The 13,734-nt window shown below is 35.2% G+C and overlaps 1 protein-coding gene across 1 annotated transcript; it reads right to left on the bottom strand.

The window, feature by feature from the left end:
• Nucleotides 1-368: 368 nt before the first annotated feature.
• Nucleotides 369-3,436, bottom strand: LOC117985766 (E3 ubiquitin-protein ligase RNF181-like). The gene is made up of 3 exons (XM_034972550.2): nt 3,205-3,436; nt 2,821-2,995; nt 369-1,046 (listed from the first exon to the last, which is right to left on the bottom strand). Exons 1-3 carry the CDS (start codon nt 3,336-3,338, stop codon nt 912-914), a joined length of 444 nt encoding a protein of 147 aa, XP_034828441.1. The 5' UTR covers nt 3,339-3,436; the 3' UTR covers nt 369-911.
• Between the last annotated feature and the right edge of the window lie 10,298 nt (nt 3,437-13,734).

The following is a 13,734-nucleotide window of genomic DNA, read 5'->3' as shown; positions in this document are numbered from 1 at the left end:
AGGGAACGGCCCGCACACCCGCACAGCCCCTGCGCTAACCCGGTGCAGGCAAGCGCGGGTGACTTGTGGGTGTGCGGGGCGTTCCCTCGCCTCATACCGCGATTGCCATCTCAACTTGTAGCGGACAAGTTGATAAGATGGCAATCGCTGTTCTATCGACAAATCAACATCTATTAGTCTAATTAAAAGTATTATAATATTGTAATAAATAATGTATTTCAAAAAAGTTAATCTTATCAATGAATAAAATATTGTTTTACCATTGTGTTCACTTACATTGATAAAAGCCTGCAATGGATTTGATTTACTTTGTCCGAAAATTCGATACTTCGCGTGTTCTTTTTTCGAAAATAATGACAATATTTCCATTCATGTTTGAGAAATAGTTATTTTTTAAATTGCATATAAACTAACGAAGTTCTTAAATAGGTATAACAGATATTATATCAAAGTAAATAGCAAGAAATAAAAAAAAAAGTAAGAGATACGACGAGATACGACAAGATCACTTTCAGTGTCGCAGTGCAGACCCAGTGTCAGATTTAGGGCACCTCAATTTGCAAACATACCACATTTTTACAATAAAGATATAGTGTAGAAACATTTACGTAAATAAAAACGACGCTGACACCTATTACTCTCAGAAAAAAATGTAAAGATAGTGTGGGGCGCTGCGAGGTAATGGATTAATAAAATCCTAAGATATTGGGAATTTAAAAATTGAAAGATATTATAAATAAATAGTCTATTATACCTTTCTAATTACGTTTAGTTATTTGAATAAACCTGTTCATTATAATAGCTATAGCTCTTCAGGTATTCCCATATTTCCCCCAGGTGGCATATTTTCCTAAACATATCTCTTTAAAATTTTCCACTGTCGTAATGATTGAATTAATTTTAAAGTAAAATCAACTAAACATGGAATTATGTAGTGTTTCTATATCTTCTTTTCTTTGCTCTGCTCTTAATTTTTCTTTTTTGTAGGCCTCATATCCTTCATCATCTGTGGGCAACTCATGTCGGCAAAAAGGACAGGAATTGGTCTGCAAAAATAATTGTGTATATGTATCTTCTAGTTATTATTAAGATTATAAAAAGGTAAAATTTATTAGTTTGTGAATTTATATGTAGTGGGTAATTTCCGAAACTAATCATCAGATTTGAAAATTATTTCACTGATTGGTTAGCTATATTATCCCAAAGGGATTAAGCTATAAATTATATCACAAGGATGAAGTTGTGGACAAAAGCGGTTTTAATAATACCAAATCCTTCCATACAATTACAATTTACATTACATAATATTATATTATTGTTTGGAATATGTCTAACGAAGGCTGGAGAATTTTTTTTAATTTTTCAGCATTTTTTTAGAAATTTGCAACATTATGGAAAATTTCATAATTTTATAATCGTTTGTTGGTTTGTCCTTCAATCTCTTTGCAACGGAACAACGGATCGGCATAGTTTCTTGCATGGGTATAGTTTTAAAGACCTGGAGAGTGACATAAGCTACTTTTTATCCCCGAAAATCAAACAGTTCCCAAGGGACTTAAAAACCTAAATCCATGCGAACGAAGTCGCGGGCATCAGCTAGTCAAAATATAAAGTATGAAATATACTTATTCATGCAGATAATAAAAATAATCGAGATTCACAATCCGATTATTATTTTTGCTGCCATTTCTCTCTCACTCTCAACTTCCACTAAACACTATTTTACTATGTAGGAACATTCATGCAGCATGGTAAATACTTAAAATTGAAAAATAATTGATATAGTTGTACCCCCACATGAAGTAATTTATATGTTACAATGGGCAAACAGACAAAAAGTAGGTATTTGATATATCCAATATGTAAGTAATCACCTACAAATAGAATTTAATCTATGTAAGTATAAAATTAATAAGGTAAAAGATCTGTAATAGATCCACCAAAAAAGTAATGGATATGGATCGTTTTTCTCCCGCGGTTATACAATGAATATCCGAAACATTGCTAGTAGTGACCCAGTATGTACACAACGTAGGCACAAAACCAACCAAACACACTTTCACATTTTATAATATGGCTAGTGATTTATAATATTTGTAGTGATATAATGCTTATAAATTTTGAAAACAGTAGGGTTCTTTAGGAGTGGGGAATGAAAATATTTGTCTATGTTACTCCATAACGCTATCAAATACTGACTGATTTTGACAATTATTTTCAAATCAAAGGTTGTACTGTCAAGTTGGTCACATGAAACTATTCAATTAAAACTGTTCATCAGATAGTTTTACAGTTGGAGGATGGAATTCCTCAATGGATACAGATAGCAAATTGATCACATTTTGCAATCAGTGTAATAGCTTAGTATCAGACATAATACATAAACACATACATTTTCATTTCTTCCTTATAAGTAACATAAATGTATGTTTTTCAATATTTTTTTAAACTACTAACCTTCTCAGAGCCATTCAATATGGGTTTCATTTTATCATTTAGAACATATTTTCATGAGGAAGGTATAAATAATTATGTGAATGTGTTCCCTACCTGTGCAAAAGCCAGGGTGGGTCAACTAGTCTAAATATATAAAACGAAAAGGTGACTGACTGACTGACTGACTGATCTATCAACGCACAGCTCAAACTACAGGACGGATCGGGCTGAAATTTGGCATGCAGATAGCTATCATGACATAGGCATCCGCTAAGAAAGGATTTTTGAAAATTCAATCCTTACGAAGGTGAAATAGGGGTTTGAAAATTGTGTAGTCCACGCGGACGAAGTCGCGAGCATAAGCTAGTATATTATAAAGTTTACCTGATTTAGCCATGTTAAGATACATTTGTCATGAAACACATGATGGCAAGGCATTTCTTTTGCTTTGCTGTTGATTTCAAATTTTTTCAAGCATATGGGACAACTTTTGTCTTCAGTATCTATTACTATTTCCTGAAGATTCTTCACTGCTTCTTTGGATGCTGCTGGTGGTAACCTAGGAGTATTAAAAAATTATTTACTCTGAATACCTACTATAAAGAATCCTTAATGTTAAGAGGTAAATGTCAAAGATGCAAAGATGTGATGCATACTTTATTCAGTTAGCCACCTATATAAAATGACAATTATTTAATTCACCTGTACTTCGTAGGTAGTTGGGGGACTCTGGACTTGGGATTCAGTCTGAGAAAATACAATACCTACCTCGGCCATTCTCCTGAAAAATTGTCTTCGTAAAGGCCAAAATCTATGAGGAACCTTGCCATATGCAGAAGATGATTTGGTTGTTCACCGTCATCTAACTCTCTCCAACCCATTTCTTGAAAATAATCCGCCATGATAATTAACAAGTTTTAAATTCTGTGTTTAGAAAAAACTTTTGCTTTCTTTGAATTTTTTGAAAATAAATGCATATGATAAGAAATGTCAAATCATCAAAATAATGTCAATTCATCAAATTGTTATCACAGCCCTTAGATGAATAGGTACCTACCTACTATCTTTCCATATGTAAAAAGTAGTTACCTACTCTGTGATACTATCTCTATGTCACAGCCATTCACAGACGGTTTACAGTCCGTTCAGTAATGGTCAAAGAATTTCTAAGTACCTACTACTTCCTAGTAATGGTTCATAACTTTTCCTCTGACATTATGTTGGCACCATTGCAAATCCCACAATAATAAACCCTGTGCGGATGCTGTGCGGTGTGGCCCTGTTGTGCCCTAAAGCACAGGATTAAAGCAAACAAAGCAATGATGCCAACATTGACGGCAGAGGAAAAGTTAATTTGCAACTTCTTGTATGTATTCTTGAAAAAAAACCAGTTACACGATAAGGGACAAAAAATAGGTTAGCCTCGTCTCTGTTTATCACATTAGTAACTTTATCTGTGCTCTCTTTTTAGTGCGAATGAGAAAGCTAACGTTCCTGAATCTACCTTTATAACTCTATCTACGCCAACCAATAACATAGCGATTTTTTATGATAAATAGCATATAAATAAATCATAGAGAAATAAATAGCTTGTTCCATAGGCTTGTTGCCCTTTCTCTCTTTCTACCATCTTTCTACAAACTAGTGAGTGACGAATGACGAGTGATAAAAACAGTACAGTAGAAACGGGTAACATTGGTATAGTATCGGAGGTTTTTACTTTTTAGGATGGCATTAAAGTTTTAAGTAAATACTTATATTTTATAAAATTAGGTGTTCATAGAAATTACTAAACAATATACAATACAAAAGAAAACGTAAAACGTTGTAACTACATAGTTAAATATTTTTAATCGGACTATTAATTTGTGCTATGACAAAGTTATCATGCTTTGTGAACGGAATATACCTATTACTTATTAGGTTTTTTCTTATAACTTTTGAATAAAATCAATACTTTTAACCGTTTAGTGTAGGATACAAAAACATCTCTTTTTAATTAGTTTTTCCTACATTAACACCAGAAATCTATGGGGCAGAATTTCTACCCAGCCTAATTTGGCGGGACCTACTCGAAGGTAATTGGTAGGTAGCAGGGTGGTAACCAGCCGCCACGCTCCAAGCCTCCCCCCAGACAAGATACTATAATTAATTATTAAAAAATTAAAAATTCGCATATTGGCCCTGCTGGTAATCGAACCTCCCACTTTTAAGACCCAGGCAGTACGGTAATAATATTATCATACGTCATTACCGTGCAGGCAGGGAGGTCGTCAAAATTCCTACATAGGTACCTACACTATATCAGGTGGTTCCGACATCAATGAGAGAGTAAAGGATTAAAAATACTACTCATAAAGACTGTTTGGCGAGGAGTACCTACATAAGGAGGGGGTGCATAATCTAGAATTATTATGCACCCCCATATTTTGTTTCCGGTACGTAGGGATGACTGACGTAAGTATAATCCCCCACTCTCAGGCAGCTTTCATTCAAGAGTATTGAAATCATTAGGAGGTACCTAGGTATACCTAATTATTTTTCAATACTTTTTAGCCACTTCTATGAATAGCTAGCTGACGCTTGGATCCGTAAGAAAACATTTTCAACAGAAATCGTGAGGGATGGAAATATGATCGTATTTGCAACGCCGCGCTGCCTCGGCGACTAACGCTATTAAGCACAGAATAATATATTAAGTATAATAAGCTAAAGTATACATATGCGTGATAAGTAGGTAGGTACCTATCTAGATCTAGCATTGATTCAGAAGAGACAAATCTTCAAAATTCTTCTTTCCCTATTTTTTACCTAGTTGTTCGTTTTTTCTGCTGTCTATCATTTGCATGCAAAGATAAAAAGGGCTGAACTGCTTTTGACGAAACTTTACCAACGCGGACTAAGCTGCGGGCATTACTAATTTAATAAGATCCATTTACGGACCTTTTTCATACAATCTAAACACCGCCGTTTCCGCTTAAGTATATTAAGTAGGTAGAAGTATAGTTAGGTAGGCACTTGTAAAGAAATCTAATCAAACAAATATTTTATCAACTTTAAATTATCTCTATAATATAAAAATGAATCACTTGTGTTGGTCATCGCAAATCTCGAGAACAGAACTCTTTTTTTATAATATTCTTTGAAGTAGGTACCTACGAGAATGGTTCTTACGAAGAGAAAAAATTAAAAAATTTGAATAGACTGTTAGGCGGAACGAAGTTCGCCAGGGCAGCTAGTTATTAATATGTTTCGTCATTCATTCCTACTAAAGAGCGCCAAAAAGTAGATAGACCGTAGGGTACAGCTACGTACTAGCTAGGTAGGTACATACCTATCATGTCGGTAAAACTAAAACGTAGTGATTATATTCTCTTTGCATGTCGGTGCCTACGCGCTTAAGAAATAAAGATCATGGGCATTGACTAATTACCTACTTCCTTTATTAAAGATTTTATCTCTCCAAATGTGCTAACTATTATAACTACTAATTACTATAGTACCTAGGTAAATTTGCCTATTTCCTAAATCACTGTTATCACCTAGCACAGAAATACAACGTCTCCGCGTCATTTTGTTTGATACGCAGAGGCCAGAGCCCACAGAGCCGGTTTGATAACGAGCTATGTTATATGTACCTACCTAACGACATACCTAGTTTAGTTTGCCCAGTTTGCCGAGGTGCGCTTACTACTATACTATTAGTTTACTACACGGCAAGCAGCACGGCAAAAGCAGTAGTGGCCAGTCTCATTAACAGACGAACGTGTGCTAGCTATACGTGATATAGTGTTGTGGTTGATATAATTGACAGACTTGCTAACGGAACCCGGTAAGACCTTGATTACGCGCCTATTTTTAAATACTTTATCACGCATTTTTATCACTAATATAATGTTGACGCATTTTTATCAACAAAATGCGAGGTGTACTTATTATTACAGTTTGTAGTTACTTACATAGAATTAAGAATTTAAGACTAGGTGATGTCATCGAAGTAATATTAATGTGGTCCGCGATTTCTTATATAAGTAATAATTTTATACAGTGTTAAATGTGGTAAATTAGTTCATAACTCTCAATAGGTAGGCGTAATGTATTCAGAGCTTGTTGATTTTTATGTCTACTTTGATGGTGATGAATAGGGTACTAATTTTGAGATATGACAGGTACCTCCCTGGCAACAGACAAGACCTACCTACACGTTTAAAATCATATCAAAACATTAATTTACTTATACCTAGCACCATATTAAAGTAAAGATACCTACTTATAATATAGTGTATAGGTAGTAGGTACACAATCTGATCACATATTATATTTTTATTATATACCTATTACATATTATATTTTATCTTCGCCCGCGTGGGTTTACGTTTTTCAAAATACCGCGGGAACTCTTTAACTTTCCGGGATAAAAAGTAGCCTATGTGTTAATCCAGGGTATAATCTATCTCCAATCCAAATTTCATCCAAATCCGTTCAGCCGTTTTCGCGTGATTGAGTAACAAACATCCAAACATCCACACTTTCACATTTATATTATTAGGATTAGAATTAATATTTGAATCTTAGAGGCAATTCACGTAGGACGCGGACGTAGGTATTGTACCAACTTACATACCTATTACTTATTAGTATTATTTTGTTTTGATGAAACAACACTGTACCTACCTACCTACGATTATTCGTAGCCATAAGCCTAATTTCTCTTTTTAGTTATCCTACTAATAGGTACAAATATGCCGAATAGATATGTATATACCTATGACATACACATAGTAAGTAGTTACAGCTACCTGTTTAAGACAAACAACAGGCTGTCATCAAACGACTTCGTCATATCGCGTCGTTAGTAAGTTAATTAACATTACACCTACCTACTCAGCCTACTCTATCTAAACATCTAGTTTATCTGGTATTTGTGTATTTTATATTCTACTTGAATTTACTAAGGTGTTGTAGATAATTACCTAGGCAGGTACATATATCTAAGTACGTAACATAATATAATATTGAACAACCAAGATGTCATATCGGTGTAAGTAGGTTACAACCATGTTACAACAGACCCGAGGAAACTTACTACGGTACGTTAGCAGGTAGGTACTATTATACATAATATATTCTGTGCTACGGAGCCTACGGATACCGGTTTGAATTTTAAATGCGTTGGCGCCTTACTGAGAAAGCATCAACACATTCTTTGAATACGGAGTACCGACGAGAGATAGGTACCTTTTATTACAGTGCAGTTGAGTAGCCTGAAATAATTGTAGGTACACTTAGGTATTTCCGTTTGGGATAATATCATTTTTTTCTATTTCCTATTCACAAAGTGTTTTAAGAGTTCCGTACCGCAAAAGGAAAAAAGGAACCCTTTGATCACTTTGTTGTCTATCTGTCTGTCTGTCCTATAAAACCCATAGGGTAGGTACTTCTCGTTGACCTAGAATCATGTAGTTGTAGGAAGGAAGGTCTTATAGCACAAGTAAAGGAATAAATCCGAAAACCGTGAGTTTGTGGTTACATCACAAAAAATAATTAAAATGTGTTCATGAACAAGTAATTAGTATTTTCAAAGTAAGATACCTAACTATACTAGGTGGGGTATCATATGAAAGGGCTTTACCTGTACATTCTAAAACAGATTTTTTAATGTAATAGTTTTTGGTTTATCATGCAAAATGTCGAAAAAATACGACTGTAGCACGGAACCCTCGGTGCGCGAGTCTGACTCGCACTTGGCCGGTTTTTTTGCTAATGGGTGCTAATGGCGAAAACCTACCTACTTGGGCTCAGTTTTTATAAATTAATCTAAAGGTACGCAAAAACGGGCAGTTGAAATTTAGTCAATTCCAGACAATTTAGTCAATTATGACGTCACGACCACACGAAGCAATTTAGTGCAATCATTAATACCCTGCAATACCTGAAAATTTCAGCAGCAATATTAAGCAACATAATTGCTTCAGGTTACTTCAATTAGTGCTCCAGATCGGTCCTATACGTGTTGCCAAGCAATAATTGCTTAAAAAACCGGCCAAGTGCGAGTCAGGCTCGCGCAACGAGGGTTCCGTACTACAGTCGTATTTTTTCGACATTTTGCACGATAATTCAAAAACTATGATGCATAAAAATAAATAAAAATCTGTTTTAGAATGCACAGGTGAAGCCCTTTCATATGATACCCCACGTGATATAGTTATCTTACTTCGAAAATTTAAAATATTAATTATTAAGTAGTTCATGAACATATTTGAATTATTTTTGACCGAAGTAACCACAAATTCACGGTTTTAGGATTTATTCCTTTACTTGTACTATAAGACATACCTAGTACCTACCTACAAAATTACATGATTCTAGGTCAATGGGAAGTAGGTACCTACCCTGTAGGTTTCTTGACAGACTGACAGACAGACACACATTTATCACTTTGCACAAAATTATCTCCGAAACTATAGTAGATAAAAGAACGTGAGTTAGACCAAAAAAATCCCATTTTTTCTGATAATTTCCATGTAAAAATGACAAAAACGGTATAAGTCCCGCAAATTGCTATTGCGCTGGAACCATGTCTCATTAACATCGAAATGACGTCATTTTGACGTCAGCCGAAATAAAAATATACCATCAGCTCGAAACTTCAGTCTAGTGCTGACGTCACTAAAGTAGCGGCCACGCGCATTAGCAAATTGCGGGACTTTGTACAACTCTGCTTGAATCACTCAATTATTTAATAGGTAGGTAAGTAAGAACTCTTTTGCATAAAAAAGAAAGTTCTAAACAAATCACACGCGAGTGTGAATCTCTCAGGTGTGAACCAAACCACAGACCCACCATGAACCAAACACAGGTGTTAATCAAATGACAAACCTGTCAGCACAGTCAGAGGAAATATTCTTGGTTTTGGTAAAACGTAGTGATTATATTATACGTACCTACTTAGTGATTATATTATACTCTTTGCATGGTGTCAGCACAATATCAGCACGCAGCAATCGTTTCCAAAAACTGCAATCAAAATGAATTTATCGAACTGAAAGCGCCTCCAAGCAGCGGTCCTATATTTGCAAAACTTTCAAAATCAGCCGCCACATCATAAGAAATAATCAGTCAATCTAACGCGGTGCAACGTGGTAGATAAGTTTAAGATTGAAGGTAAATGACCTTTACCATGGTATACGTTGAACCCATCGAAAGGGCAAACCAAGGGCAAACATAAATTACCTATAAGTACCTAAGTTCCCCAGCGCCATTTGGTTGAATTTAACCACCGACTGAAGAAAGTTTAATTTTTGAACTGTTTGATTTTTGAACCTGACAAACATGAATGTGTTTTATACCCATGCCATCTACAGAACTATGCTAAAACAGTAGGTACTAGGTAGGTACCTAACCTAACATGACTGGTTGATTGACAGACAACGCACAGCCCAAACCGGCGGCGGACCTCTTTACTCTATCCACGGAGAGAAGTTAGTGTAGCGCTCTCTGTGTTACGTAATCCCATACAAATGACTGAGACAAAAAACTGAGTGGGCGTTAACCCATTTTGAGTGACCAACCAATCACAAACAAACCTATGTTTTCCGAAATTACTCCATTAGAGAGCCTATGTTTTAAAAAAACATTTGAAATTCGATTGGAAAACATAGGTTCGTTTGTAATTGGTTGGTCAATGGTCACTCAGAATGGTGAAGGCTCAATTCACATTTAAAGGGAATGGAACCGAATTTCTAAAATAACACATTGCATATTGACTTTTATCTCGACCTCGTAAAATACAAATTTCTTCCCCAAATAAAAAGGCGCCGGAATGCGCGGGAATGCCCGCGACTTCACGGCAATTTTCTTTCTGTGTAGAAATGTATGTTTTACGTGGTGGAGATAGAAGTCAATACAATATGCTATGTAATATTTTAGAAATTAGCTTCCATTCCCTTTCAGTGTAAATTAAGCCTAAGTCCCACTGAGTTTTTATCTTTGTTATTATTTGTATGGGATTACTTAACAAACAGAGGAGAGCCCTCTGAATTCTCAGCATAGATAGAGTATCTTATAGACTTTAGATTTGGGAGGACATAATATTATTGCTTGAGTACCTACTTTATAAAGGTGTATTAAAGGACTAATAAAGAAATTCAACGCGATCTTCATAAACCTGATCCATGTAGACGAAATCGCGAGAATACTTAAGCTAATAAACACTGTGTATATCTACGCCTACTCGCGATGTTGCAATAAATTCCATTGGATACATTATTTTAACCTTGTCTAACTATATAAAAGTTACAGTTAGGTAGGTCTATCAACTAAATACCTATTCGGGTAACTACATAACCTTATCATGCTAACGATAATTTAGGTTATCAAATTTATATAAAAACCAAGGCCATGTAAGGCAGTAGGATGTAGAATCAGTTTGCTATGGGTGCATTAGGTATTTATCCTTATCCATACTAAGTAAATAGAATTACTGATATTATAAAAAGATGCGTAAATGTGTCTATGTGCTCTAGCTTTTCATGGCCCACCCGTTTGGTACAGAGATAGCTTAGTGGTCTGTGTTTGCCAGGGACGGATATAGGCTACTTTTGTCCCGGAAGATCAACGACTTGCCACGTGGTTTTTAAAAACCTAAATCCAACCTGAACGCGGTCGCTTGTATTGTATCTATTTGGTACAGATAGAGGTTGAATCCCAGATACGAGAAAATACGCTAAGTAGCTACTTACTTTTTACCCTGTAAAAAAAAAAGAGAAAAAAAGAAAATCATTCTAGTAATCTACTTATACATGGGTACGTCACGAGTTTTGAAAGTGGATGGCTACAAAATTTCAACATTCGTGATGAGTGTATTGTATCACTTGTAACATTACACCTCCTGCCTACCTGTTTGTAAAAAACGCCGGAAAAGATATGTAACTCAATAGGTTTAGGTAATCCAATTACTTAAGTAGATATAATTAGATTTTAATAGGTAGGTACTTGAATTACCTACTTGATTGTTTACCTAAATAATAGTGGTTAACTTAACCATGTCTACTTATTGAGGTAATTTGTGTACCTTACTTAGGAGGACCTATATCAATTCAAAAATAAAATAAGCCTTTCCCATTCATTTTCCTACCTTTCAGTCTCAAAAAAAGCTTTGTTCTGATTGATTTTTTCTGTTTTCAGATAATAATGGGGAACATTATTTTTTCACTAATATGGCTGATCATCCTGATATTCATCTCATTTTGGCTCGCGGGCTTTGCTGCCGGAATTTACATCATAATTCTTCCATTTACTGTTTGCATAGAGGCTTTATCGGTGAGTTCGCTTATTTAAAAATCTTTCATATTAGTATGTATTTCATGACGTAGGTATTTATTGTTAAAGGCGGCATGGCGCACGTAGGTAGATATAATAATAATATACATATGTAGTGTGAGTCGGGGGCCGGCTGCCGCGCACACCCGCACCGGGTAAGTGCGGGGGTTCCCTCTCCGATTGCCACTTCCACCTGTCGCGTACTATCCATAGTATAGTGGATACTTATGGTAGTAGGGGTATGGTAGACATGGGAGTAATTCGTTTCATTCAATGAGCCTTTCGTGGTGTCAGTACAAGTCAGTGCAGGTCGCGTCATCGCGAGAGCAAACCGCAAACGCAAGCAAATGAGGCACACCTGTGCCTAGAGTACAAGTCAATCTCCAGCTTTAGAAGTATAATCGAAGACAAAATAACATTCGCAAAATATTTTATCCCACAAATAACGAAATTGCCTGCAACGCGAAAATCCAAATAATTAGCGATAAGTATAGTAAAAGAATTAATTAAAAAACAATACTATACTTATTAAACTATAAAAAATAAGGGCCTCTTAGAATTTTAAGGGTAGTTAGACTTTTAATAAAATTTATTATGGATTTAGTATTTTCCAAAAATTTCAATTTTGACTCTTCGTGTTTTTGGCGTTAAGCTTCCAACGGGACGCTATTACTAAGCCTCCACTGTCTATCCGTCCGTCTGTCTGTCAGCGGGCCGTATCTCGCGAACCGTAATAAGTACTTTGTTGAAATTTTCACAGGTATTATTGGGTATTTCTATTGCCGTTGCGCTGTAATAAAATTAAACAAGAGTGTAAACTTTTACAAGCAAATAAATGTGAAAGTGTTTATATTATCCCCTACAAAATATAATGTAACGTCTAGGGTAGGTTGCCCATAGAACGTGACGTCTTATTTCGGGCCACTATTTAATAAGTAATTCTATTGTTTCAGGGTCTCACAGATTTCTTGCTGTCGGTAGTTCAATTCCCTAGATACTGTGCTCAAGGGATGATGGACGGGAGAGGTTTTGGTTAAGAACTCATTCTAGTCTTTCGAGCTATATCTATTTATAATTGTTTTGTTATTATTTAATACACATTGTTTTTATTGTAACATGGTAACTATAATAAATAATTATTATTTTTGTGGTTTATTCCGTTTATCCCATCTAGGGTGGATACTCGGAAACGCAAGTTCATCTACCCCCCTAAACGGAGGGAAAATCGAAATTAGCTTGATTGTTCATCTGACTTTTTATCCTAAGTACAGTTCAACAGGAAAAAATATAATCATACATTTTAATATATCATTAATTAATAAATTTTTAATAATCACTGAATAAAACCAATTAAATCGAATTAAACTTCCTCTTTTCAAATACAATTTTTTTTTATAAAAAAATTGTCATTTCTATTGCTGTATTCAATAAAAGACATTTATTTTATCAATTCCCATTTCCCCAGAAATGCAACTGACGACGCAAAATGTTACATAATATGTATGATAGGTAATAGGTAAATAAATAATAAAAACAATTTCAGCTTTGCCTTTTCTATAAATGACTACACAGCCATAGCATAAAATAATTTACGAATTCCGACTATCCATCCCGTCTGAGGGGGATATATGAACTCACGTTTCCGAATAGCCACCCCAAGGGATTTCAGGGGGATAAACGGAATAACCTGTTTTCGTACGAGTGTACCATGATGTTTTTAATGAGATAAAAATACAATAAAAATCTTTAAAGTGTAAAGTTTATTCATTATTACCTTCTTAAAACGAATAAACTAGGTACAAAAATAAAAATACATAATAGCGAACCTAATACTAATAATAATATTATCTTCGGAAAGCCGCGGTAGCCTAGGGGTTAGACGTCCGCCTCCTACTCGGGTGGTCGCGGGTTTGATCCCGGGCTCGCACTTCAAACTTTTAGGAGTTATTTGCGAAAACATCGTGAGGAAACCTGCAT

Source organism: Maniola hyperantus, chromosome 10, assembly GCF_902806685.2.
Source record: "Maniola hyperantus chromosome 10, iAphHyp1.2, whole genome shotgun sequence".
NCBI classification, from domain to species: domain Eukaryota; kingdom Metazoa; phylum Arthropoda; class Insecta; order Lepidoptera; family Nymphalidae; genus Maniola; species Maniola hyperantus.
This window is presented reverse-complemented; position numbering and strand designations above follow the sequence as displayed.